Raw genomic sequence first — 27,088 nt, 5'->3', positions numbered from 1 at the left:
AAACTATCATGCAGGACGCCTAGATGGCTCAGTGGTTGAGGTCTTCCTTCGGCCCAGGATGTGATCCTGGAGTCCCAAGATCGAGTCACCCATCGGCTCCCTGCATGGAGCCTGCTTCTCCCTCTGCCTGTGTCCCTGCCTCTGTCTCTCATGAATAAATAAAATCTTTCAAAAATAAAATAAAATAAAAACTATCCTGCTATAAAAAGGAATAAAGAAGGTATTAACTTACCTTGCTACTTGTCATTCTCTTGACACTCACTCCAGCCAGTTCCAATATATGAAATCTAAACTCCAAGATAAAGTGGAAATTTGATTGGAAAACCAATTTGACTTTTTTTAAAGTTGAATAAATGGTTTTTAAATCAGTATTTGGCTCCAACTAATGCAGAATTAGCATTTCTTCTGCAACAGGATTTAAAAGAGTAAAAGAAAAATGCCTTTCAATAGTCAGACAAGATATCCAACATAAATTCTTCCACATTTAGTATTATGCAATTTAAGAACCAACCACACTGAAGAAAAACCTTAATACTCTCTTCCTTTTTTTAAAAGATTTCTTTATTTATTCATCATAGACATAGAGAGAGAGAGAGAAAGAGGCAGAGACACAGGAGGAGGGAGAAGCAGGCTCCATGCCAGGAGCCCGACGTGGGACTCGGTCCTGGGACTCCAAGATCGCGCCCTGGGTCAAAGGCAGGTGCTAAACTGCTGAGCCACCCAGGGATCCCCAACCTTAATACTCTTTCTGAAACATTAAAAAAAAAAAAAACACTAAAAGGATAAACTTTGTGCGCATTCCAAAGGACCACACATGCTACATATGCTACACATATGCTATGGCCCATAATGCATCTGGAAAAAATATAACAAGATTCAATTTTTTATTTCATCATTTTAATTTTAATCAGTAATGACACATACACTTTTTAAAAATATAAATATTTTAAAAGCTGTGCTTTACAATATGATATTCAAGAACACAGAGCTGATATAGGTTGTAAAAGTAATCACTTTGTCTAAGATACTTGAAATTTGATCAGAATACTGTTATGGCGAAAAAAAAAAAACTTCTTTTTAATCATTCATATTCAGCAACAGTGAAAATGCTCTACTTATGCACTGGCTCTGAATAACACATCTCATGTTTCAAACCTGCCATGCTATCTATTACTGTTTTGATGATTACATAGTTCAACATAAAAATGCATCACACTCAGATTCTCAATAAGTCTGATTACACAGATAACCTCCCAATCATAAAAGCTTTTATTTTAAGACAAGTATTATGCAAATGCAGCATGGAAATCAGACTTGCTGTTAATTGGGAGAAAAAGACAAGTGTAAGAACACTGCACATTTGACACCTATTGCATTTCTGTGCACTCATCTTGTATTCTCTGTCTTCCTCGTGTCCGAAGTGCTAGGTTAAAGTGTATTTATACTAGAAAGTTACTGATAGGCTTAATAATACGACAGAAGGATGTGTTTGAGAAAGCAAGACTTTCCAGATAAGAAATCTTCATTTTCTATTTTATATTTCTATTTTATATGTTTTTATGACCTTCCTTATACAGAGGAAATGTCTCTTGTGCAACACCTGCAGACAGAAATAGATGTCATTTCACTCACACCCAATCAAATATATCAAATGTGAAATACAGACATGAAGCGAACTACCATAGCAGCAGTGACTCTTAGGGCAGCATGTGCAAAATCCACTATTTTTCTATCTATTTACATCATGGTGGTCAGAAAAGAAATGTGCCAAAACTCCCTTTCCCATTCCACTTAAACTGGTTCCCCACAATTGAAACAAACATCTCCTGTGACATTAACTTGTCGTCAGCTTGCGTGATCCCCAGTTCACTCAACCTTTTCTTCTTCATCTGGCCCTTCTGTGTGGAGGCAGCAACTAGTTCATTCACAATTTCACAGTTGCCTTCAACTTGCTCAGAAAGGCTGGATCTTGCATAAAGCTCCATTTTGCCAGTTGCACACTGAATCAGCTCCTCTAAATCTATCCTTTCTGCTGTATCTGCCTCTTCACTTGTTGGAACTTTAAGTGCTCTATTTTCTGGAGAAATAAATTATAATAAATAAGGTTAAATGTACAAAATAACTCCACAAAAAAATATATATTTCTATATTCTGTGAGAGCTTTCAAGTTTTTTCTGCCAAGGATTCCTGCCGTCATCTGAGTAGATTCTACAAACTCTTTGCTGTAAGTAGCTCAACGAGCAGTCGTTTTCCTCTTTGTACCAAAGCTTTCTGACTCTCCTTTCAAAAGGATTACCAATTTTGAATTCTTTTCTCTTTTTACCCTAGAATCTCCTTCACTTAACAGACCTTTCCTGAGTATTTACTACCTACTACGCATGGCTTTAGGGGCTAGATGCAAAGATTAATAAGACAGTGCCACTCTTCCTAAAGGAACTCCACTCCAGCAGCTGATGCCAGCATTCTCAGTGAGTAGGTATCTGGGGTAGAATTCTAGATGGTTCCTGCAACGCCCAACCCCTGGTGCTACCTTCATGACTGCTAAATGGCAAAATGATTTTGCACATGTCATTAAGGTTACTAAGCAGCTGACTTGAAGAAGATAATTAGGTGTCCCTAATCCAGTCATAGGGGCTCTTTAAAAGAAGGAAAAGAAAGCATGAAGAAATTCATAATGTGAGAGAGATTTGAAGCATGAGCAACATTTGCCTTGAGGGAGGTTCTCTTGAGGAAAGTTGGAGATACAGAGGGTTATAGGCCAAGCCTGGCCTCTAGAAACTGAGGACAATCCCCAGCCAATATAGCCAAAAAATGGAGACCTCATTCCTATGACCTCAAGCAAATGAATTCTTTTTTTTTTTTTTAAGATTTTATTTATTCATTCATGAGAGACACACACACACACACACACACACACACACACACACACACACACACACACAGAGAGGCAGAGACACAGGCAGAGGGAGAAGCAGGCTCCATGCACCGGGAGCCCGATGTGGAACTCGATCCTGGGTCTCCAGGATCGCGCCCTGGGCTGAAGGCAGGCGCTAAACCGCTGAGCCACTGGGGCTGCCCAAGCAAATGAGTTCTGCCAATGATATGAATGAGCTCAGAAGCCGACCTTCCCCCCAGAGCTCTCAGACAAAAGCCCACTCACCTCTGTGTTCACCCTTGTGAGACCCTAAGTACATAATGCAGACAAGCCCATTTGGACGTCTAACTACAGAACTGTGTGAAGAAAAGAACTCACAGATAACTAGAGTGGGTCTTGAGGATGATGAGGACTACTTTCCTCACCCATGCCAATGCTTAATCCCTCTCTGACTGAGATTTCATAGTAATCTGGGTCATGGCTTGAAAGTCATGAATTTCCTAACGATTTAACTCAGCTTTGCTGCCATAGAAAGACAGTTGACAGGGAGGCATTTACTTCTGCCAATAAAAAATAGAAACAAACTTCACGATCCCCTCCAGCAAATGCAGACTGGCACACGCACTTCTCTGCCTCCACCCTTAACAAACGCCAGCAGGAGCTACCATTGCCATCATATGTCCAGCTTTATTCTATAAATATACAGAAAGCCAAGCATGATAAGAAGGGAACTACACGGGATCCCTGGGTGGCACAGCGGTTTGGCGCCTGCCTTTGGCCCAGGGCACGATCCTGGAGATCCGGGATCGAATCCCACATCGGGCTCCCGATGCATGGAGCCTGCTTCTCCCTCTGCCTATGTCTCTGCCTCTCTCTCTCTCTGTGACTATCATAAAAAAAAATAAATAAATAAAAATAAAAAAATAAAAAATAAAAAAAAGAAGGGAACTACAGGACCAAATAATATTCTTATTACAACCACACACCAAGGTTTAGAAGCAATAGGTGAACTAGTTGACCTTGAAAGTTTCTTTCACCCTGGGAGTCTGCAATGTTATAGCTTTCCCAAGCTTCTTCAACCCCAAGTCCAAGCATATGCCAGTTATCTTTGTTAAAGGAAAGGAAGACTTGGATCCTTAATCAGAGTTCAATGTTGAAATAAAGCAAACTAGATCCAGTTTTTATTTTTAAAAATCACTAAATACAGCATACCTTCGGTTTCATCTTGGACATTTTCCTGCAGGTCAGAGAAGATTGTAGGTTTCACCAAGACAACACCATAACCTTCATTATTATGTATGACATTATTCACCATGGATATTTTGGGAATGTCATAATGCTCATCTAAGAAGTCCTGTGACATTGAAAACAAATGTTTTAAGGAACTGTCACATTCAACACCACCTGATTTTTAAAATCTCACTTTTTCCCGGCTATTCTAAAAATAAAGGAGAAGGCTATGCTTATTAATAAGTGGTAGTGCAGTCCAAGCTGAGTGACATAGCATTCCTCTGTCATTTCTGCAGATCTATAGGCAGCAACATATTCTCACAAAAGAACATCACCAACTATTGATATCAAGATGATTATTAAGATGTATATACTGCTTGTGCTTTCAAAACCAGAAAACAATAGAACTCAACATGAGAATTTAATGAAACACAATTATTTCTTGTATGAAACCATTCTAACTAACTTTTGGAAAGAGGGTGTTTTAGCAGGAGCACTCACCTTAATGAGTATCCCTTCCTTGCAGTGATGGATCCCATTGTCACTTAAGGTGCACTTACTCCCTGGATAGATTTCTATACCAGCACCCTACAAGTTATGTTTTAAGGTGTTACAATCAGTTTTTTAAAGACAAGACTACAAGAGAAGGCTTATTACAATCACTTCTTAAACCTTAACATAGTGCAAATACAAAGTATTTTACAGAAAGCTTTGTTAGATATTTCTAATCAACATTTCCATTTGCTCCATTTCCAGCAAATTCTCTATCATTTATCACTTTCAAAAATGATTCACAGATATACACACAAAACACTGGCTAAGATTATCAACACTTGATTACTGTCCCACTCCCTTTCATTCTGGACAAGTCAGTTTTCTGATCCTGCCAAAGAAAAAGAACAAAGTATTTAACAATTTTGCAATTATTTAAAATGAACATCTTCTCTGAGATACTCAATTAGCTGGAGAACAGTATTTGAGTCTAGTAAAATATTGTAATATAAGGATAGAAAATAGACCTGATATTTTTTAAAACCCATCAGTTTTAAAACATCTCAACATAACTTAAAAATCAGTATGAGCTAAAGAATTAATGGCCTCCACTACTACACACATGTTAAAATTAGCAGCCAATTCAAGTGTATCATTTATACAAAGTAACCAGAAAGATCCATGCATGGAACAATTCTTTCACATTATTCCTTGGGACTACATGGTATCAATTAAGAAGTAACAATAACAGGAATCATTTATTTACTGAAGTTATACTAAGCACTTTGGGAAGTAAAAATAATTTATTCAAACCTCTAGTTATTTAAGAAATCATTTTCGGAATAATTTCATATATAATATCATACATGAAGAAACACTGCTATTAACCATTTATAACACATTTACTGTATGTATGTTGAGAGTATGCCATGAGAAAAATTTATTATTATATCCCTTTTAGGGATAGGAGAACATATATGCCCAGATGACCCACTACACACCAATCTAACTCTCCATTAGGTAAAAAGATCTGCTAATTGGGCTTTCTTCCCCAGACTTGAGGCTGAAGAAGCTGGCAATCCACGAACACCAGACACAGACCAGAAGCCTCCTGAAAAGCCTGCTCTCTCTAGCCAAAGAACCAGGCAACCTGGAAAGTCAGAAAACTTTCAGACAATTATAGCTCTATGCCAGCCAAACACCACAGATAAAAACAGTGGACCGTCCCCACACATGCTGGCAAATGCCGAAAGGAGAACATAAACATCCTTCTCAAGACTATCACCAGGCACCGCAACTCTCCCCGTGGGGTGGTGTCAGAGAAGGCCAAGTAGGAAGCCACCAGCCAAAGCGCCAGCACTCCCACCCGACAGTCAAAGTGCTACTGCTCCTCCCCACTAGGGTGGTACCAGAGCAGGCCTGGCAGGAAGCCTGGCCTTTCACCACTGCCCAGTGTAACAAGGCCACTGCCTTGGGCCGTGGCATCAGGGAAATCATGTAAGAAATCAGAATTTCTACAGCAGTAACAAAGAGCTCCCCCATTCAAACTGGGTGTCAATGGAAGCTAAATGGGGAACCCGGACTTCTCCCTCCCTGCACCTCTCAGTAACGAGGCAGTACCCTCCACCTCAACCCTTCCTGTACTGGTGTCACCGAAGTTAAAACAGAAGATCCAGGCTCTCATAATACCACAAAATATCCAGGTTTCAGGTGAAAATCTCTTGCCAAACCAAGAGCCAGAAAGATGTCAAACTGTCAACAGATGCCAAGACCAACTGTCAGATGTTAGAATTAGCCGACAAGGATTTTAAAGCAGCCATGATAAAAATGCTTTAATGAGCAATTATGAACATACTTAAATGAAAAATGAAAGGCACACAAATTAACAGAAAGGCTCAGCAAAGTAACAGAAAATATAAAGGACCAAATGGAAATTTCAGAGCTCAAAAATGACAGAAATAAAAAGCTCCATGGATGGGCTCACCAGCAGAAAGGAAAAGACAGAGCAAAGAATCAGTAAACTGGGAAGATAGAAGAATAGAAACTACCCAATCTGAACAAAAGACAAAAAATGCACTAAAAAAAAAAGTGAATAGGGGGATCCCTGGGTGGCTCAGCGGTTTAGCACTGCCTTTGGCCCAGGGCGTGGTCCTGGAGTCCCAGGATTGAGTCCCACATCAGGCTCCCTGCATGGAGCCTGCTTCTCTCTCTGCTTGTGTTTCTGCCTCTCTCTTTCTGTGTCTCTCATGAATAAATAAGTAAAATCTTTAAAAAAAAAAAAGGGCAGCCCGGGTGGCTCAGCGGTTCAGCGCCGCCTCTGGCCCAGGTCCTGATCCTGGAGACCCAGGCTTGAGTCCCGTGTCGGGCTCCCCGCAGGGAGGCTGCTTCTCCCTCTGCCTGTGTCTCTGCCTCTCTCTGTGTCTCTCATGAATAAATAAAATCTTTTTTTTTTTGAATAAATAAAATCTTAAAACAAAACAAAACAACGGTGTCTATCCTCTCCAAATTGATATACAGGTTTACAAAAATTCTTATCAAAATCTCAGACTTTTTGTAGAAAGAGACAATATTTTTCTAAAACATATATATTGAAAGGCAAAGGAATTAGAATAGCTGAAACAATTTTGGAAAAGACAAAGTGGGAGGAATCACTATCAGATTTCAAGACTTACAGTAGCAGGTGTTGGTGGAGGGACAGGTCCACACATTAGGAGAAGGGAACACAGAAACAGAAATCCCCACACAAATTTCCCAGATGATTTTTGACAAAAGTGCAAAACGAATTTATTGGAGGAATGACAGCCTTTTTAAGAAATGGTGTGGTTACAAATGGACATCTATGGGCAAATAAATAAACCTTAACCTAAAATTCACATTTATACCAAAATTTACTCAAAAACGGATCATGACTTACATGTAAAACGTAAACCATAAAATTTTTAGGAGAAAAGAATAAGAGAAAATCCTTGCGACCTAAGGCTGGGCATAGAGTTCCTTACACTTAACACCAAAAGCACTAACCATAAATGGAAAAATCCAATAAATTAGGCTTCATCATAAATTAAAGCTCTGTTCTATAAAAGCCCATGTGAATAAAATGAAAAGACAAGCTATAGACTAGCATAAAAATCTGCAGGGGCACCCGGGTGGTTCAGTCGGTTGAGCATGATCTTGGGGCTCTGAGCTGGATAGGAGGCCTGCTTAGGATTCTCTCTCTCCCGTCCCTCCCTGCCTGCCTCACAGGTGTATACACTCTCAGGATAGAGAAAAAAACAAAACAAAAACTGTATGCAAAGCAAATACCCACCAGAGGACTAGTATCTAGAATATAAAAAGAACTCTCAAAACTCTACAGTAAAAAAGAACAAATAATCCAATTAGAAAATGGTCAGAGGGATCCCTGGGTGGCGCAGCGGTTTAGCGCCTGCCTTTGGCCCAGGGCGCGATCCTGGAGACCCTGGATCGAATCCCACGTCGGGCTCTTGGTGCGTGGAGCCTGCTTCTCCCTCTGCCTATGTCTGTCTGTCTGTCTGTCTCTCTCTCTCTCTCTGTGACTATCATAAATAAATAAAAAAATTAAAAAAAAAAAAAAAAAAAGAAAAGAAAATGGTCAGAAGTCATGAATAGACATTTCACTGAAGAGAAGGATGGCAAGTAAGCATATGAAAAAATGTTCCACATCATTAACCACTAGGTAAATGCAAATTAAAACCACACACCTAACAGAATGGCTAAAATTAGAACAGTAAAAATATCAAATGCTGGGGAAGATATAGAGAAACTGTATCACTCAAACATCCGCTGATGGGAATGTAAAATGATGTAACTACTCTAGAAAACAGTTTGGCCATGTCTTTTTTTTTTTTAATTTTAACTTTTTTTTTTTTAAAGATTTTATTCACTTATTCGTGAGAGAGTGAGAGAGAGACAGGCAGAGGGAGAAGCAGGCTCCATGCAAGGAGCCTGACGCGGGACTCGATCCCAGGTCCCCAGGATCACGCCCTGGGCTGAAGGTGGCGCTAAACCACTGAGCCACCCAGGCTGCCCTGGCCACGTCTTTTTTTTTTTTTTTTTTTAATTTTTATTTATTTATGATAGTCACAGAGAGAGAGAGAGAGAGAGAGAGAGAGGCAGAGACACAGGCAGAGAGAGAAGCAGGCTCCATGCACCAGGAGCCCGACGTGGGATTCGATCCTGGGTCTCCAGGATCGCGCCCTGGGCCAAAGGCAGGCGCCAAACCGCTGCACCACCCAGGGATCCCTGGCCACGTCTTTTAAAAAAAAAAAGTAAACATGCAGTTGCCACATGATCTACAATTGCACTCCTGGGCATTTACTCCAGAGAAATGAAAACGTTTCCCATAGTAACCTGTACACAAATGTTGGCTGTAGCTTTATTTACAACAGCCAAAACTTGAAAACAACTCAGATATCCTTCAACAGGTGAACAGTTAAACAAACTGTGCAACAACCATATGCTGGAATACTATAAATAGTATAGTAAATAGCAATAAAAAAAGAAGAAACACTTGGTACCTACAACTTGGGTGAAGCTCCAGAGAACTGTGCTAAGTAAAAAAAGCCAACCTCAGAAGGTTATGATGATTTACATTTACATAACGTTCTTGGGACGATGAAATAACAGAAATGGAGACAAGACCAGGGTTTGCCAGTGATTAAAGAAGAGGTGTGACGGAGAAGCAAGTGGCTGTCGCTGTCAAAAGGCAACATGCAGGGAACCTTGAAGTGATGGTAATACTCAACTTGACTGAATGGACTATCTGGCTGTGCTGTTGTACTACAGTTTTACAGGATGTTACAACTAGTACAGAACACACATACAGGATCTCTCTGTTCTACTGCTTACAACGGCATGTTATCTCAGCAATTCTCTCAAAATAAATAGTCTAATTTAAAAAAAAGCAACTGAGCTTCAATTGCTACAAAATCCATTTATAAAGTCAACAAATGTGAAGGGTCTAAATTTCTCAAAGTTATCACAGAGAAACTGAGATTTCTTATTTCTCTTCCTTATATAACTACATCCGGCTTAGTACATAAAAGTGTCTGAACTTCTTTGAAGAAAGAGAACAGGAGTATGCATTTACATCTTGGTCCCACATTTTGTTTACTTATTTAGAACTTAAACCTAGGGCAGCGCCGGTGGCTCAGCGGTTTAGCGCCGCCTTCAGCCCAGGGTGTGATCCTGGAGACCTGGGATCGAGTCCCACATTGGGCTCCCTGCATGGAGCCTGCTTCTCCCTCTGCCTGTGTCTCTGCTTCTCTCTCTCCTCTCTGTGTATTCTCATGAATAAATAAAATCTTTTAAAAAAACAAAACAAAACAAAAAAACAAAAAGAACTTAAACCTAAACTACTTCCCCAAAGGATAAGAGATTATCCTACCTTGGCACCATATAAATCTGAGTTCTTCATTAAAAATTCTGCTGACGTTCGCACTGTGACTCCGGTAGTTTCACACTGCAGCACACAGTTTTCCAACGTGGTCTTACCACGGTGGATGACTAGGATGAAAACATGCAATCAAATGCTTCAAGTAATGTGTTTTCCAATATTAGAAATGTCAGCTCTAATACTAAATATTTCTCTAGCTACCATTTAAACTTTGTTACTGGAATTACAAACTCACAATTTACAAAACAATGACTAACATGTAAAAGCAGCATTCTTAAAACCGAATGAAATGATCTCAGATATGCAAAATCAAGTTAAAGAGCAATTTTCCAAAAAAGTATCAGAAAGTAACTTTCATGAGATCTTGGGAGAAGAAAAGGAGACCCAATTTAAGAATGGCAATACAGGGACGCCTGGGTGGCTCAGCAGTTGAGCATCTGCCTTCAGCTCAGGGCGTGATCCCGGGGTCCTGGGATCGAGTCCCACATCGGGCTTCCCACAGGGAGCCTGGTTCTCCCTCTGCCTATGTCTCTGCCTCTTTCTCTGTGTCTCTCATGAATAAATAAATAAAATCTTTAAAACAAATAAAAAATAAAGTAACAAATTTTCAATAGGCTGAACTATTTTCTACTTCAGAATAAGCTTCCTAAGTCATCATGTTATGTACATAAATAATCAGCCTTCCATATACTCAAGAGTGGTTTATTGAATTGCATCTTCTAGGAAAAGTAAAGTTTTCTCTCAAAGCCTGGAACAAAATAACACAGGAAATATTCAGATACTTACTCAAGATTCCTTCTACAGCATCATGCTGAATAAATTTTATGCCTGAGATTTTAATATCCACACCTGTACAGTCCACAAAAGTATCTCCTTTGCCCCTCTTTTCTATCACAATATCATCTGGTAGACCATATCCTAAGGAAGAGAACAAGAGTATTTAAGATGGGTGAGGGGAAATGTTTAAACATAAAGTTACTATAATAGATCTCTCTATTTCAAATGGCCCCAAATGACATGAGACCAGTCAACCAAGTTGCATTTAAATAAAATCTACCTCACATATCTTGTTTAATTTAAACCAGGCTATACAATTTTAAATAATAACCACACCTCAATCTGCCCCTGTTATCAGGAACTCTATCCTATCAACCATCTCAGACCAGCTCAGCACTAAATTTGCTTACAAAAATGCTATATAGGGACACCTGGGTGGCTCAGTGGTTGAACATCTCTGCCTTTGGCTCAGGGTGTGATCCTGGGGTCCTGGGATTGAGTCCCACTTCGGGCTCCCTGCAGGGAGCCTGCTTCTCCCTCTGCCTATGTCTCTGTCTCTCTCTGTCTCTCATGAATAAATAAATAAAATCTTAAAAAAAAAAAAAAACTTTAAAGCATTTAACACTTGTAAATTTTTTCCCAACTCTAAAATTCTATTATTCTAATATAAATTTGGTTTGAAAAAGCCTAAGCATTTCTCAAGATTTCCTAATTTTAGTATTCTCTTAAATAGATTGACATAGAATCTGACAAACTGGGATCCCTGGGTGGCGCAGCGGTTTGGCGCCTGCCTTTGGCCCGGGGCGCGATCCTGGAGACCCGGGATCGAATCCCACATCGGGCTCCCGGTGCATGGAGCCTGCTTCTCCCTCTGACTGTGTCTCTGCCTCTCTCTCTCTCTGTGACTATCATAAAAAAAAAAAAAAAAAAAAAATTAAAAAAAAAAAGAATCTGACAAACTGACTTAAAACAATTTGTTATTGAAAAAATAGGTCTACCTTGTGAACCAATAAAAAACATTGGATCTCTACAAATCCCAAACTAATAATATAGGCCAGACCTCTTAATGGGCTTACAAAAAACTGGAGTATCAGAAAACTAGCAAAGTTGCCTGACTCTCATCATAAAATAAAACCAATAGACAAAGCGTAAGAAATAACTCTTGTCGAAGACTGTTTGCATGAGTAAATGAAAGCAATCACTACATTAAAGGCAAAACCAGTGAAGTTTTTCTGTACTCAAAGGACACAGACATGGGGCACCTGGTGGCTCAGTGGTTGAGCATTTGCCTTTGGCTCTGGTCATGATGCCCGGGTCCCGGGATCAAGTTCCGCATCAGCTCCCCACAGAGAGCCTGCTTTTCCCTCTGCCTGTGTCTCTGCCTCTCTCTGTGTGTCTCATGAGTAAATAAATAACATCTTAAGAAAAAAAAAAAAACACAAAAGACACAGACAAGACTTCAGGAGCACTGGAGGAGAGTGCAAGGTGACCCCACACCCAGGAATGCTGCCAGTGGTGGACTCTGGACGATTGGATTATATGTATTTATTTTTTCTTGATTTTTTTTGTGTGTCTGTCTATAGTTGGAACATTTCCTACAATAACTATTGTTTTTTATCATCAAAAAATTATTTTTTTAAAGATTTTATTTATTTATTTATTCATGAGAGACACAAAGAGAGAGGCAGAGACCCAGGCAAAGGGAGAAACAGGCTCCATGTAGGGAGCCCGATGCGGGACTCAATCCCAGGACCCCAGGATCACGGCCTGGGCTGAAGGCAGCGCTAAACCGCTGAACCACCCAGGCTGCCCTCATCAAAAAAATTTAAAAATAATTGTCATACCGAGAAAAAAAAACAGATTATTACATAAACAAGCTACATATTCTTAGTAGTTTAAAACAAAAAAACATCACTTAAGTGAATATATATTCTAAACAAGAAAGTAAAACCCTACAACTACTGTCAACGCTCCACACACAGTACATACTCAATTACATCTCTTGTGATAAGCATTAGCTATAGATCAGACAAGCTATAATAAAACCTTTTACATTACTCATGAACAAGTACTCCATAAATTCACACTAGAGATACCATAGGATTTCCCAAATTCTCAGAAATGCCCTCTGGCAGTAAATCTAGTTATCTGTACACTTAACTATCAGAATTCTATATGGTTATTTATTACACTTTTGCAATTTCATTATTAATATCTTTACCAATCTAGGAAGATCTCTTACCCACCACACAATCTATAATATCAATGCTATTTTCAGTATGCCAAAAAATAGTATTTTTATTGCTGTGATTTATCCTCCAGATATGTTATACACACACACATCTATTATATATCAAATATTGGAAAGGAGAAAGAACAAAAATTACATACATAAAACAAAAAAGGGGGTGAGGTGATGTACTAGTGAACAGAAGGAAATTAAACTCCCAGCCTTGCTTCCATTAAGAAGTTTTGACAAGGTAAAGAACATAGCTTAAGCAGTTTGTGACCAGCTGCACAAGCCCCAAAATGATAAAGGATTTTTTGCATTACAAGCTTTATTGCTAACTTAAAGCTCTTTTGGTAAATAGTTGAACAGGTGCATCTAAATTTGACATGTTATGGAAATACACAGGACCAAGATGAACCATTGTAAAGTAACCTAAATTTAGGAAACACTTAAAATGTACAATAGGATATGACTGTTAAAAAGTTATTTTTAATAGAATCTTTTGATATTAATATTCTCGAAAGTACACTTTGGTCAAGATACAAAGTGTAGAATTAACATTCAGCAAGCTTCATTTATTTTTTCCCTAGAGAGAGAGTGAGAGCATGAGTTGGGGGAAGAGCTAAGGGAGAGAAGCAGAATCTTCACAGAGCATGAAGCCCATAGCTGGACTTGATCCCAAGACCCTGAGATCATGACCTGAGCCAAAACCAAGAGTTGGACCCTCAACCAACTGAGTCACCCAGCAAGCTTTTAAAGAATTAATAAGATAAAGATTCTTGGTCCACTTTCAAGTTGGACCTATACCTATGAAAAAATATGTTAAACTTAAAACAAAAAATACATGCATCAATATGTCTGTAACATATAAGAAATAAGAGTAGACAGGAAATAAAAAATACTAAACTCTAAAAAAATACTGCTAGGAAAACTTTTTATTCTAGAAATGAGATTTCCTCCCCATAAACCTACAATCTAGAAAATATACTTCTTCCTAAATGGTCTTTTTTGTCTTTGTGTATGTTGTCTTCCCAACAAGTTGCTCAAACACTGAGTCAATCCCCAAACACTTTAAATACTCTTAATATTTTAAGGCAACTCATTTGAAATCAAATGGATTAAATCATATTCTTGGAGCTTCAAAAAGATCAGTGACTTACTATTTTTTCTTAAGTGTATCATGCAAGAGACTTTGGTCTCATGATATTCCAGACTCACCTTCCAAATCAATGGAGTCAGCAATGGCAAACGTGCCATGCACCATGTAATGGCCAGGGCAAACAATCACAGTGTCACCTTCATAGCAGGCATTTATAGCAGACAATGGATCGCTATGGAACTAGAAAACAACAACAGATTGCAAATATACACCCCCCAAAAGGCAACCTACGTATCACTCCAGGTACCCTACCCTCATGTTCACTTTATAAAGGCAGCCAAAACTGCTTACTTAAGTATCTCCTCAGCTACTGCACTGAACCCAACCCACACTTGTTAAGTTACTAATGCTGATAAAAGGCAAAGTTCTCACTACTACCCATCACACACACACACACACACACACACACACACACACACACACAAAACAACTCTGTAAGCTCCTGTAAACACTCTGTGGAATTCAGGAAAACCTGGAGTGAAGTAGAAGAAAAAAAGCCACGTGGGCAAAAAATTACTTTTACCTGAATTTCTGTTTCCTCCTTACAAAGCTCCTGAGAAAGCCTGTCCCTGAGCAGAGACCGCAGCAGACCAGTCATCATGGTGGAGGAGACCACATGCATGACCTTCTGACCATTTGGACGAATGCCCTTTGCTTGGATATTTGAATTCTTCTGATAACCAAACACGTATCTTAGAGAAACCAAAAGACCAATCAGTTCTTAGTAAGATAGCTGGTTAGAAAAGATGCCAACTAACTAAGAAAAACAAAGACACACATACCTCAACAAAGGATTCTCAATGAGTTTTAGCTTTTGTTTCAACTGTTCAATCTCTGAATACAATTTTAACCCTTCAACCATGGAGATGTTTTCCTGCTCGGAATCAGAGTTACAATTTGACAAACTGCTTCTCAGATTTAAAAATTTCCTGTAACTCTCCTCACACTGGGACAACAGATTGTGGTAATCCACAATAAGTCCTGAAGGAACTCGGTCTTCAAGGATGTCATAATGCCTGAAAGTTTAAAAGCAAATTGAAATCCACTGACTTTCTGACACATTTTCCTTTTTTTAAATTTTTATTTATTTATGATAGTCACAGAGAGAGAGAGAGGCAGAGGGAGAAGCAGGCTCCATGCACCGGGAGCCCAATGTGGGATTCGATCCCGGGTCTCCAGGATCGCGCCCTGGGCCAAAGGCAGGCGCCAAACCGCTGCGCCACCCAGGGATCCCTCTGACACATTTTCCTATCATTGAAACAGCCCATTTAGTCCTCAAAGACCAGGAAGAAAAGCGTTTTATCTTACACAACTCAGATACACGTAACGTCTTTCTGAATAGAACTCTATTATAAGTGGAAGCTATTGAAAGTTTTAAGGATCACTTCATTAAGGTCACTAACTTTTCTTGCTTTGGGAAGTTGCACAGATCCAAGCATGTATGCTTTAGAAACACTGAAAGTTCACTTTTTACCATTTGTAATCATTATTTAATGAAAAATTATTTTCTCATATATTAGATTCAAAATCTTAATCATAAGCAGATGTCAGAGAGCAAACTGGAGGTGTAGGGGTAGGGGAGGAGGGAAGTATCCCAATAGTTTCATAACATTGTTGCAGATTACCATATTTATAGAATCAAAATTTTTAATGATTCAATCACTGGCTCTAGTCCTTCCTCACATTTAAAGCACTACAGCACAAAATTATGCTGCATATTCCCTTAGGAAGATTATTACAGTATGTTTCAAAAACATAAGCCTTTGAGATTCTCAGAAAAAAAACATAAAGCTGCCATTCCTAGAGAGTGATTAAAACAAGTACCAGACAACCTTATTGGCACTTACAACTTATTAGTTTATATACCCTCTCAAATACATAGAACAAAAAGCATTTCTAGATGCAATAATTTATGAATGTAGTACAATCAAGTTAATGGACGTGAAATTAATGGATTTGAAAATAAACTGCAATATTATTGTCATTACCCATATATAGTTTTACAATAATTGCCTTATTTCTCAGTTAAAAGTATGCATATTAGCTAGGCCTGAAGCCAGAGTTTTCCAACCTTGGCTGCATATTAGAATCACTGGGAGCTTTTAAAAATACAAATGCTCAGGTCCCCATTCAGACCAATTAAATTGGTCTCTAGAAGTAGAGAAGTTTTTTTAAAGTTCCTTGGGGATTCTAATGTGCAGTCAAGGTTGAAAACTATTGCCTTAGATGATGTTTTTTTAACTTAGTCATGCTCTAAATAAGATGGGGGGAAAAAAACAGAACCACATCCTAAACAAATTTACAAGAAATCACAGTTAACATTCAAACAGTATTTAAAATGAATTAAAAATACATTTTTTCCACTTTTCAAGTAAATGAATTAGGTGAAGCTTGAAAAGCATGGATTTTGTCAGCTTTGGTTAACCCATGCTCTTTTAAAGATATTCTAGAAATCCACTTTGCAAAGAAAAAATTGCACTGACTGCTTGATCAGGTCTATTAAGTTATGAAGATTAAGACTCAAATTTTAAAATGAGTTTCTTAGCATTTCCAATATCCATGCCAATCCGCTTATTTCTTCTCATTAAAGTGACACTTTGTGGTTTGGAAGCCATGAACCAACATCTGTGTCTCAGACCCATAAGCTTTGATGCACAGCGTCTTGCATTAAAAAGGAAAAACATTTACTTCCCAAATTAAGACAATATGGTTTGATTCCCTTTAAATCCTGCCTGTTGATAACACTACTTCCTATCTTTGCCCAGAGACCTTTTATAGAGTCTGCCCTACATTTGATAACATTCCAGTTTCCCCATCGAGTACCATAGCTTCTTCTCCGCAACTGAAAACAATTACTCCCTTATGCCTTCCCATCTGCCAGTGTATGTAAATCATTTGTTGTTTGAACATGTAAAGCTGTCAAGTCAGAATACAGTCCTTTCCAAGATCAAATTTGCTAGATACACAACAGTCACCTACCATTACATTTCACTCCAATCAAAACCTAAACTAGAAGATATGCAAGCTTTTTGAAATTCTGGCATTTTATAGAACACACTATGGGAAAATAGGAATGCACGATGGAAAACTTGGAAAGGTTAAACAGAAATTATACATGATTCTAAATCAGGTAGAACCACTAAACAGACTTCTCACATATTTTTTACTTATTATTTACTATATAAACTAAGAGAAACTTACTAAATCTAATTGGGTTCCATAAAATGTAAAGGATCACTGCCTTATCTTATGTAACCAAATCATCCTTCACATAGGGAAAAGAAACATTACCTTCTACAATTTTTCTTTTATTTTTTTTAGTGCAAGTTCTAATTTTATTCTTATTGAAGCACTGCCTTTAAATTACCACTCATGAATACATGGAAAATTGCCTGGTCTTAGAGTTCCATCTCGTGGAAATGTGAATGCCACATTTAACAAAATCAGTGCTTGGGCTGCATGGCTAAGTTAGGCTTTTTGTAATGTAAGCATTTTTCCCTATTAAAATCTGACAAATTAGGGGATCTCTGGGTGGCTCAGCGGTTTGGCACCTGCCTTTGGCCCAGGGTGTGGTCCTGGAGTCCCAGGATCGAGTCCCGTGTCGGGCTCCCGGCATGGAGCCTGCTTCTCCCTCTGCCTGTGTCTCTGCCTCTCTCTCTCTCTCTCTCTCTGTGTGTGTGTGTCTATCATACATACATACATAAATATTTAAAAAATTATAAAATAAAATAAAATAAAATAAATAAAATAATCTGACAAATTAGAAGAATGTGTTTCCCTATTCCGGAAATTTTTATGCATCACCGATATTAACTGCTTAGCATTTTCATTCATTTGTCAAATAAGACTTAAGGGACAAGAACTTGACAAAACAGGGACGCCCGGGTGGCTCAACAGCTGAGCATCCGCCTTCGGCTCAGGGCGTGATCCTGGAGACCTGGGATCGAATCCCGAGTCGGGCTCCCTGCATGGAGCCTGCTTCTCCCTTGGCCTGTGTCTCTGCTTCTCTCTCTCTGTCTCTCTGTCTCTCATGAATAAGTGGATAAAATCTTAAAAAAAAAAAAAAAAAAAAAAGAACTTGACAAAAACATCCTCAAATAATTCTGTACATCCTCAAATAATTCTGTTTAACCAGGTGTTTTGCTGTAGGAACTTAGAATAAAGCCAAATATTTTCTAAAGTACTCTAAAGTACTTTATTTTCTAAAGTATTTTATTTATTTTTAAAAAATAAAGCAAAAGAAGTCTTGTATAATTGTATACAAGTCTTGTATAATTCAACTAATTTCACTATCTTTCAAACAATTGTCTTTGAATTTAACACAGGATTTTTGTTTTTTTTAAACATGTTAGCTCAACTAGTTTTATTTATTTATAAACCAGTGAACTCTTTAACTTCAATGTCCCTGAACTCTGCTGTTAGACTCAGCAGACTACTTAAACTAAAAGTAGGCTTCTTGGCACCTGCACAAGTTTCATTTAATAACTTGTCAATGGGTTAAACTATTTGTATGATGGCTTGCTCTATGTGTGGGCGGGCCCCTGGAGTATGTATACACCAAACAGGTAAAATTAAACCATGGGTAGCTATTTTTCCAACATGTACAAGGTCACTAATAAATAACTTACAATCTCAATCGAGGTTCAACACATCTGACAAAATAATCATACTCATCCTCCTCTTCTTCATCCCAGCTCCTCCAAATATTTTGATAGAAAAACCTAAAAGGAAATTCATATCATTCAAATTCAATCACTGGCTCAGTGTTAGGGATTTGGAGAGGTGCAAGCTAAAGAGTAAATCAAAACAACCTTATTAGCCACAATAGAGAATGATGCATAAATGCTAGGCTTGATAGTTATGAGTCAATAGAACTTCTTTGGATTGGCTAAAGCTTTTTGTTTTTGTTTTTAAGATTTTATTTATTTATTTGACAGAGTGAGAATGAGAGAGAGCACAGCAGGGGGAGTGGCAGAAACAGGGAGAAGCATACTGCCTGCTAAGCAGGGAGCCCAACTTGGGACTCAATCCCAGGACCACGGGATCATGATCTGAGTGCCCCTAAAGTAGTTTTTCTATAATATTGGTTCCATTATGACCTTTATTTAATTAGAACTATTTATTAGGGCACCTGAGTGGCTCAGTTGGTTGAGCATCTGCCCTTGGTTCAGGTCATGATCCTGGAATCCTAGGATCCAGCCCCAGGTTGACTGAGTAGGAGTCTGCTTCTCCCTCTCCCTCTGCCTGCCCCTATCCCCAGTTCATGCTCTCTCTCTCTCACACACACACACATAAATAAATTAAAATAAAATAAAACAAAAAAATAAAATAAGAACTGTTTACTGACCATCTGTAATTGGTTGGATGGTGGTGCCATTTCTTAATATAGAAAAGATTGGGAGAGAAACAGATTTGGGTTGAAAACAGAGTTGTTTTCTCCACGTGTGAATTGAGATGCCTATCTGACCTCCAAGTGGATGACGTCAAGAGGGAAGATGAATAAACAAGCCCAGAGCTCACCAGAAAGGTCAGGGCTAAAGATATAAATCTGAGAGTTGTCGGCATATTGATGGCATTAAATGTTCTCAACCTTGGCTGCATGTTAGAGTCCCCTCAGAAGCTTTCAAAAACTAGTTTTCAAACCTATTCCAGACCAATAAATCAGAATCGGGAGCGGGGAGGATATCAGATACAGAATCCATATTTTTTAAACCTCCTCAAGTGATTTAACAAATTTTTATTATGGAAAATCTCAAACATATACAAGAGCAAATAGTATCATGAATACCATGTATGTATCACCCAGGTTCAACAATTATCAACACACAGGCAATCTTACTTCATCTCTACCCTAACCCATTTACTTCTCTGCTCCCCAGCCCCACCATCTGCACACCAGATTACTTTAAAGCAAATGTCAAACATATAACATCATTCACACATTTTAATGTGTAACTCTAAAATAAATCTTTATACTAAGAAAACGTTATAATTCTTTCCTATCCAAATATCCAGTTAGTGTTGAATTTACCCTGTTTGTCCCTTCTGATATTATTGCTATTGTTTTATCATTGGCTTTTCAAATAGGTATCCAATTGTACTTAATTAAATTACTTTTATTCTAAAGATTATCCCCTCTCCTTTTCTCCCTGCAATTTATTTTTTTTTTTTTAAGATTTTATTTATTTATTCATGAGAGACAGAGAGAGAGAGGCAGAGACACAGGGAGAGGAAGAAGCAGGCTCCATGCAGGGAGCCTGATATAGGACTTGATCCCGGGAACCCAGGATCATGCCCTGGGCTGAAGGCCCCAACCACTCAGCCACCCAGGGATCCCCCCCTGTTTTTTTTTTTTTTTTTTTTAAGATTTTATTTATCTATTCATGAGACACACACACACACACACACACACACAAAGAGGCAGAGAGAAGCAGGCTCCATGCAGGAAGCCTGATGTCTCCTTGCAATTTATTGAGTTTTCCATACTCTGAATTTTACTGATCGCATCTGTTTCTTTTATTTCTGGTAAACAGATAGTAAGATCTAAAGACTTGGTCAGCTGTAGGGAAGATTTTTTTGGCAAGGATACTTAAAGGGGGACACAATGTACTTCCAATCAGGAAGTATATGACACCTGGTCATCTCTTCTGATGATGAGGTTAAGAATGACCAGGGGATTCAGGTGTTGTCAGCCTGCCTGATGCATCTACTACAAAGTTTACCATGAGTTTTTAATCAGCTAATCATGACCATCGCCTAGAACCTTTATTTTATTTATTACAGGTTATAAAATACTGATATTCTGATCCTATCATCCTTTTTCATGTATTAGACTACACCTATAAAAACAATTCCCAGGTGATTCTAATGTGCTTCCAAGGCTGATTAAAGAGAGAGAAGGGTAGATAGCCTCAGATGGATCCTGGGTAACTCCAACATTTTAAGTTTTGAGGAGGAAAGGAAGAGCAGGCCAGGATGACCAAGAAGCTGGAAGGAGAGTGTGTTAAGAGATGAGAAGGATCAAACAACTATAATGTGACTGAGAGGGAAAGCAAGATGAAATCAGAGAAGAAGAATAAATAAATCAAATCTTAAAAAAAAAAAAATTCTCTATCTTTGAATATTTTAAAATATTGCAATGACCAGCTTTACAGTGTGAGTTTTAAATCTGGGTACATAACGCAGACCAGAATTACTGCCCTTCATCTGACATTTCTGGCCATGAGGTTATTTTCATCAACTCTCCTTCTCCTCTCTTCCTACCTGACATGTTCAATTGCAAGGGCTGTCTGGTCAAATACTCCAGAATCATCAAATACCACCCACAGCTCCTGCAGGGGCAACCGATGTTCCTTCAGATCGAGGAGCTCATTCATACACTCCAAGGTAAAAGAGCTCACTTGAGATTCACAGAGGTATGGGTCGGCAAGCCTCACCACTGCCTTCAAGGCTGCAAAGTCCACATCTGTGACCTGAAAATTAAAATAATGTGACTTACATGGAAATCAAAATTAAGATACACACAAAACACTACAGCCTGATTTTTTTTTTTTTTTAAAGTATGTAATGGCAACAGGGAGCCTTCTTCCATTATATAAAAAATAAACAAGAAGGGCCTGGCTCTTACCCAAATGGAGCTTACATTGTAACTGAAGAGACAAACAAACAAGACAAGACAGTATTGAGCATGTGACAAAGTATAACCAGAGGGGTGGTGGTCTGGTTTTGCTGGGATGATCTGGCGAAGTCACTTCTTAGCTGGGATGTACGGGATGAAAGAGAAGCAGCCATCTGAAGAGCAAGAAGGTGAAAAGGCCCTGTGGCAGAGAAAAGATTGGCTGCTGGAGCAGCAGACAGGCAATATTTCTTACTGGAATCAAAAGAAAGAAATGGGCAGGGGAGGGGCAGCAGGAGATGAAGTGAGAGAAAAGGGCAGAGAGATCAGGACAGAAAGGACATTGGAAGGAGCTTGGACTTTATGTTCTCTAGACAATGAGAAACCACGAAGCCAACATCAGGGCTTCGGTAAATGCAATGCATTAGAGGTGTTAAGCAGGGGTAGGACACATTTAAGTCCATGACTTAGACAACTTTTAGGGAATAGGTCAGGGTGGAGGTGGGGGGTTGCACGTGGACAGGACGACTGGGGCACTGACGACACTATGGCAACAAAATTAATAGGACTTTACTGCCACCAAAGATAGTAACATAATAAAAAATTTAAGCCACCAGGAACAGCTGCCACCCACTGCCTCGCCCATAATCACTGCAGTAAATGATGCCATTTTGTAAAGGAGCTGTAGCAACAACTTGTATTCTCACTCCCTGGCTTAACATTTTAGATTAACTGGGGTTTTTTGTGGTCCAGTTAACACTGAGAAAAATTCACAGCTGTAATTAGAGTGCAAATTTACTGTAAAAGTCCCAGTCAGGTGAAAAATAAGATTGTTTTTACTTTTGACAATGCGACACATTATCAAGAAATTAACCAAGTACCTACAAATTTGTTAGGCAAGAAATAAGCCAGTTTTAAAAGTCTTGCTTGGTTTGAGCTACTTAATGGGCTACAACTAAGAAGGTAAAAAATTAACTGAACTTTCTACATTGACTTCATAATAAGGCCTCTTTATTTTTTAAATGGTCTCAAATACCTCCTCCACCTCATAGGTTTATAATCCACTTCTGCCTGTCAAAGGACACTGAAAGTTTAACCACCTCAATTCCCTGTTAGCTCCTCCTTGGCCACCTTTAAAATTCGTGGAACACTTCAGACACCATGACAATTAGATGTGAAAAACATGTTATTTTCAATCAGCTCATAAACTTTAATTAAAAATAAGCACTTTGGCTGTAAGTCTGAAGGAAAGTGCTTTTAGCTAGAGCCAAATGTCTTTAACAATGGAATTAAATTTACCTCAACCAGCACCTCGAACACGTTAGTGTGCCAGACTGCCTGCCATCCAGATGGTTCAAGGACCTTCTCCAAGAACTCAGCTGTGAATTCTCTTACTTCAGAGGCCTTGCAGTCAGCTACAAACAAATTAAACACAGTTAAGAATGGAGACTGTAGGGTGGCCCAGGTGGCTCAGCGGTTTAGCGCCACCTTCCGCCCAGGGTGTGACCCCGGGGTCCCAGGATCCAGTCCCACGTTGGGCTCCCTGCATGGAGCCTGCTTCTCCCTCTGCCTGTGTCTCTGCCTCTCTCTGTGTGTCTCTCATGAATGAATAAATAAATAAAATCTTTAAAAAAAAATTGAGACTGCATAAAGCAGAGAAAAGTTCATAAATCCACTTTCCCAGAACCAACTGGCAGTCTGGGAGACGGAGACAATCTACTTGTAAACTGAAAAGATAAAAGAAAAAGAAAAAGAAAAAAAAAAAACAAAAACCCAAGACCGTACTCACCTAAAATGTAATCTTGATAAGCTCTGAATCGCTCGTAGAACAAAAGTTGACTTGTCTGGAATATTTCTGGGAAATGAGTCTTTCCCTCGGGCACAAAACTTTGTAAATTAGAACCTGGCTTATCATGATTGCTACAATCACTGCATGAATCTTCATCTTGAAACAGACCTAAAAGAATGAAAATAAGCAGGCTTAACCATCCCAGACACTTCAGTGTTTACAGACTGCTCCTAATTTCATATTTTCATTTAGAAATTCCTAAAAAAAAATACACACAAGGATTTGGGTGTGATGCTTTATTTACCTTTATCATTGTCAGGAGAAATCAGTTTTCCAAACTTGAAAACACCTCAAAATCCAAGCTCTACTTCAAAACAATAAGAACTTAAAATCTTTCATAGGTTAATTCTTTGTTGTTCTATGAAGTTTTTCAGAAGGCAGAGGGAAAGGGTTGTTTTTGATTCACTGGCAATCACTAAAGATCTCCTTTAAAGGATAAAGCCGTGATTCTTACTATAGCTAGCAACTTATAATGGTCCAATATCTTACAGATATTTTTTTTCCCAAAATAATTCCATAAAGCTGCATTAAAGTTAGGAGCTGGTATCCTACATTCCTTCGCAAATGAGGTGAAGCCGTCCTTTGTTTTCTGCAATATGAGTCTGTCAATGGCCCTCCAATAAACAGATTCTTAATAATGCATGAGGTTTACTTCACTAAAGCCACCTCGTTAAAAGTTCCTCCTCACTAATCTCAGTGACTGTGTCTAGAGAAAAGATTAGAAAATGCTCATCACATTAGGTTTGGGCTGTAATTGACATTTCATGAGGCATGATTTGGTCAGGGGCATATCTAACTCTGTATAATACAATGTTCTTAATAGACAAAACAAGTACCAAATAAACAATGCCGAGGATAGCATTTACGCTGGCAAAATGGTCTCCACAGCTTATTTCAGGGAGGGTATCTTTCTCTCCACCGCAGCCCACCTTGGCACCCCCTGCTACTCGTATTCCCTCCTTCCTTCAACTTCTTTGCCTCTGTTCAGGCCCCACTAGTGACCACAGGGTACTCAGGGCTCTACTGCTCACAAATGCCAATGCACATGAGCCTCGGAGGACATCAGTACCTCACCAGCTGCGTGGCAATGTCTCTGTGCCTCAGTTTCCTGTCCTATAAAGGTAAGATGGAAATAGATGCCTATTTCACTTAAATTAAGATTAATCAATTTGTTGGTCATGATCACAATAGTACCTGTTAAATAATATAAATAAATGTTTATTAAAGAAATACTACTTTTGCCTCACACCCGTTAGGATGGGATTATCAAAAAACAACAAGAAAAATATCAAGGAAACGAGTCTTGGTGACGATGTAGAGAAACAGAACCCTGGTACAGGGCAGGGTCCCTGCCTGGCTCAGCGGTTTGGCACCTGCCTTTGGCCCAGGGCGCGATCCTGGAGTCCCGGGATCGAGTCCCATGTCGGGCTCCCGGCATGGAGCTTGCTTCTCCCTCCTCCTGTGTCTCTGCCGCTCTCTCTCTCTATCATAAATAAATAAATAAATAAATCTTTAAAAAATAATAATAAAATAAAATAAAATGGTACAGGGCAATGGAGAACAGTATGGTGGTCCCTCAAAACTTTAAAAATGGGTGGCCCGGGTGGCTCAGCGGTTTAGCGCTGTCTTCAGCCCAGGGTGTGATCCTGGAGACCCAGGATCGAGTCCCACGTTGGGCTCCCTAAATGAAGCCTGCTTCTCCCTCTGCCTGTGTCTCTGCCTCCCTCCCTCTCATAAATAAATTAAATAAAAAAAAAAAAATTTTTACAAAAATTTAAAAATAGAATTACTGGGCAGCCTGGGTGGCTCAGCAGTTGAGCACCTGCCTTCAGCCCAGGGTGTGACGCCGGGGTCCCTGGATCCAGTCCTGTGTTGGGCTCCCTGCATGGAGCCTGCTTCTCCTTCTGCCTCTGCCTCTGTCTCTGCCCCCCTTCTCATGAATAAATAAAATTTTAAAAAAATAATATAAGAATAGAATTACTATGGGACGCCTGGGGAGCTCTGGAGGTTGAACGTGTCCCTTCAGCTCCGATTGTGGTGGAGTCCTGCATCGGGCTCCCTGCTCAGTGGGGAATCTGCTTTTCCCTCTGACTGCCCCACCGCCCGCCCCTCTAATAAATAAAATCTTAAAAAAGAAAAAACAAAGCAGGATCTCCAAAAGACATTTGTACGTCCCATGTTCAGAGCAGCAAAGGGCAGGAGCATCCCAAGTGTCATCTACACATAAAGTGGATGAACGGATAAGCAAAAGGTGTCATCTACACAAAGGAACATTATTCAGCCTTAAAAAAGGAAGGAAATGCTCACACACACACCCCACACACCACAGATGAGCCCTGAGGACACAGTCACAGCAAGAGAAGTACAGCGGGAAGCCACCGACCCGAGGGGCCTAGAGTGGCAAGTGCCCTGCGGTAGCCAGGGGGTGGGGGAGGGGAGGCTGGGGGTCATCGCCAGGTGTAGCATTCCCGGTGACAAGGGGGAGTGACGGGGGGGGGGGGGGGCAGCTGCACAACAACGGGAGTGTCTCTAACGCCTCTAAGCTGCGCAGCTGACAGTGATTGGGGGGCACCTGGGGTCGGCGGTCAGCACCGCCTTCCGCCCAGGGCGTGACCCCGGGTCCCGGGTTCGAGTCCCGCGTCGGGCTCCCCGCGTGGAGCCTGCTCCTCCCTCCGCCTGTGTCTCTGCCTCTCTCTGTCTCTCTCTCTGTGTCTCTCATGGATAAATAAGTAAAATCTTTAAAAAGCGAGAGGGAGCAGGAGGGGGCCGCGCCGGGCTGTGCCCGCCCACGCCGCGAGCTCACGTCCCCTCCGCGCCGCCGGGAGGCCCACCCACGCCCCAGGCCCACGACACGGCCCACCGCGGGGCTCACCCCTCTCCGCGGCCACTGGCTCCTCGGCGTCCTCCCGGCCCCGGCGCCCCGGCTGCGCAGCCATGGCCCGCGGCCCGTCCGCCATTTCAAATTTCCGCGGGCTGTCTCCTCGCCCGGTAACAGGCTGACGCCGGCGCTTCCCATTGGGCCGTGGGCCGAGGCGGCGGGCCAATGAGAGGGAGGCGTCCGCGGCGCGGCCCCGGCGAGCCCCGCCCCGCTGACGCCGCGCAGAGCGCCACCTACCGCGCGGGCGGACCGCCTCCTCGCCAGGCCCCGGGTCCTCTACTCTCTGGGAGCGACGTGCACGAAGCTGAGCCGGAGCATGGTTTTTGGGGTGTTTTCCGAAACGCTAGCAAGCCGCGCCGGGAAGTCGGCCTAGCACGGAAGGCACCGGACTGGGGATCAGAACACAGCGTGTAGGCTTGTTTCTGCCACCACCGGTGGGATCGCCTTAAGCCACTTGACACAAGGTCACCTTCGGTTGTGCCGGTGACCTGGGCTCGCGGCTGCGCACCTGCCCGGCGGAGCACCAGCCCCGCCCCAGCACCCCCGCACCTCGCCCCCGCGTGTGTGCAC

General features: G+C 40.4%; 1 protein-coding gene across 2 annotated transcripts; it reads right to left on the bottom strand.

The window, feature by feature from the left end:
* Positions 1-880: 880 nt before the first annotated feature.
* Positions 881-26,740, bottom strand: SHCBP1 (SHC binding and spindle associated 1). 2 transcript variants are annotated; one of them, XM_072772058.1, is made up of 13 exons: positions 26,513-26,740; positions 23,581-23,748; positions 23,091-23,206; positions 21,440-21,648; positions 18,805-18,897; positions 14,959-15,192; positions 14,700-14,868; positions 14,236-14,356; positions 10,797-10,928; positions 10,002-10,120; positions 4,607-4,693; positions 4,088-4,229; positions 881-2,077 (listed from the first exon to the last, which is right to left on the bottom strand). In XM_072772058.1, exons 1-13 carry the CDS (start codon positions 26,595-26,597, stop codon positions 1,752-1,754), a joined length of 2,001 nt encoding a protein of 666 aa, XP_072628159.1. In that variant the 5' UTR covers positions 26,598-26,740; the 3' UTR covers positions 881-1,751. The 2 variants fall into 2 exon arrangements, with proteins under 2 accessions (XP_072628159.1, XP_072628160.1); XM_072772059.1 differs by lacking the exon at positions 4,607-4,693.
* Between the last annotated feature and the right edge of the window lie 348 nt (positions 26,741-27,088).

The sequence above is a fragment of the Canis lupus genome, chromosome 13 (assembly GCF_048164855.1).
Source record: "Canis lupus baileyi chromosome 13, mCanLup2.hap1, whole genome shotgun sequence".
NCBI classification, from domain to species: domain Eukaryota; kingdom Metazoa; phylum Chordata; class Mammalia; order Carnivora; family Canidae; genus Canis; species Canis lupus.
Note: the sequence above shows the minus strand (reverse complement) of the source record. Positions and strands in the feature narration are given on the sequence as shown.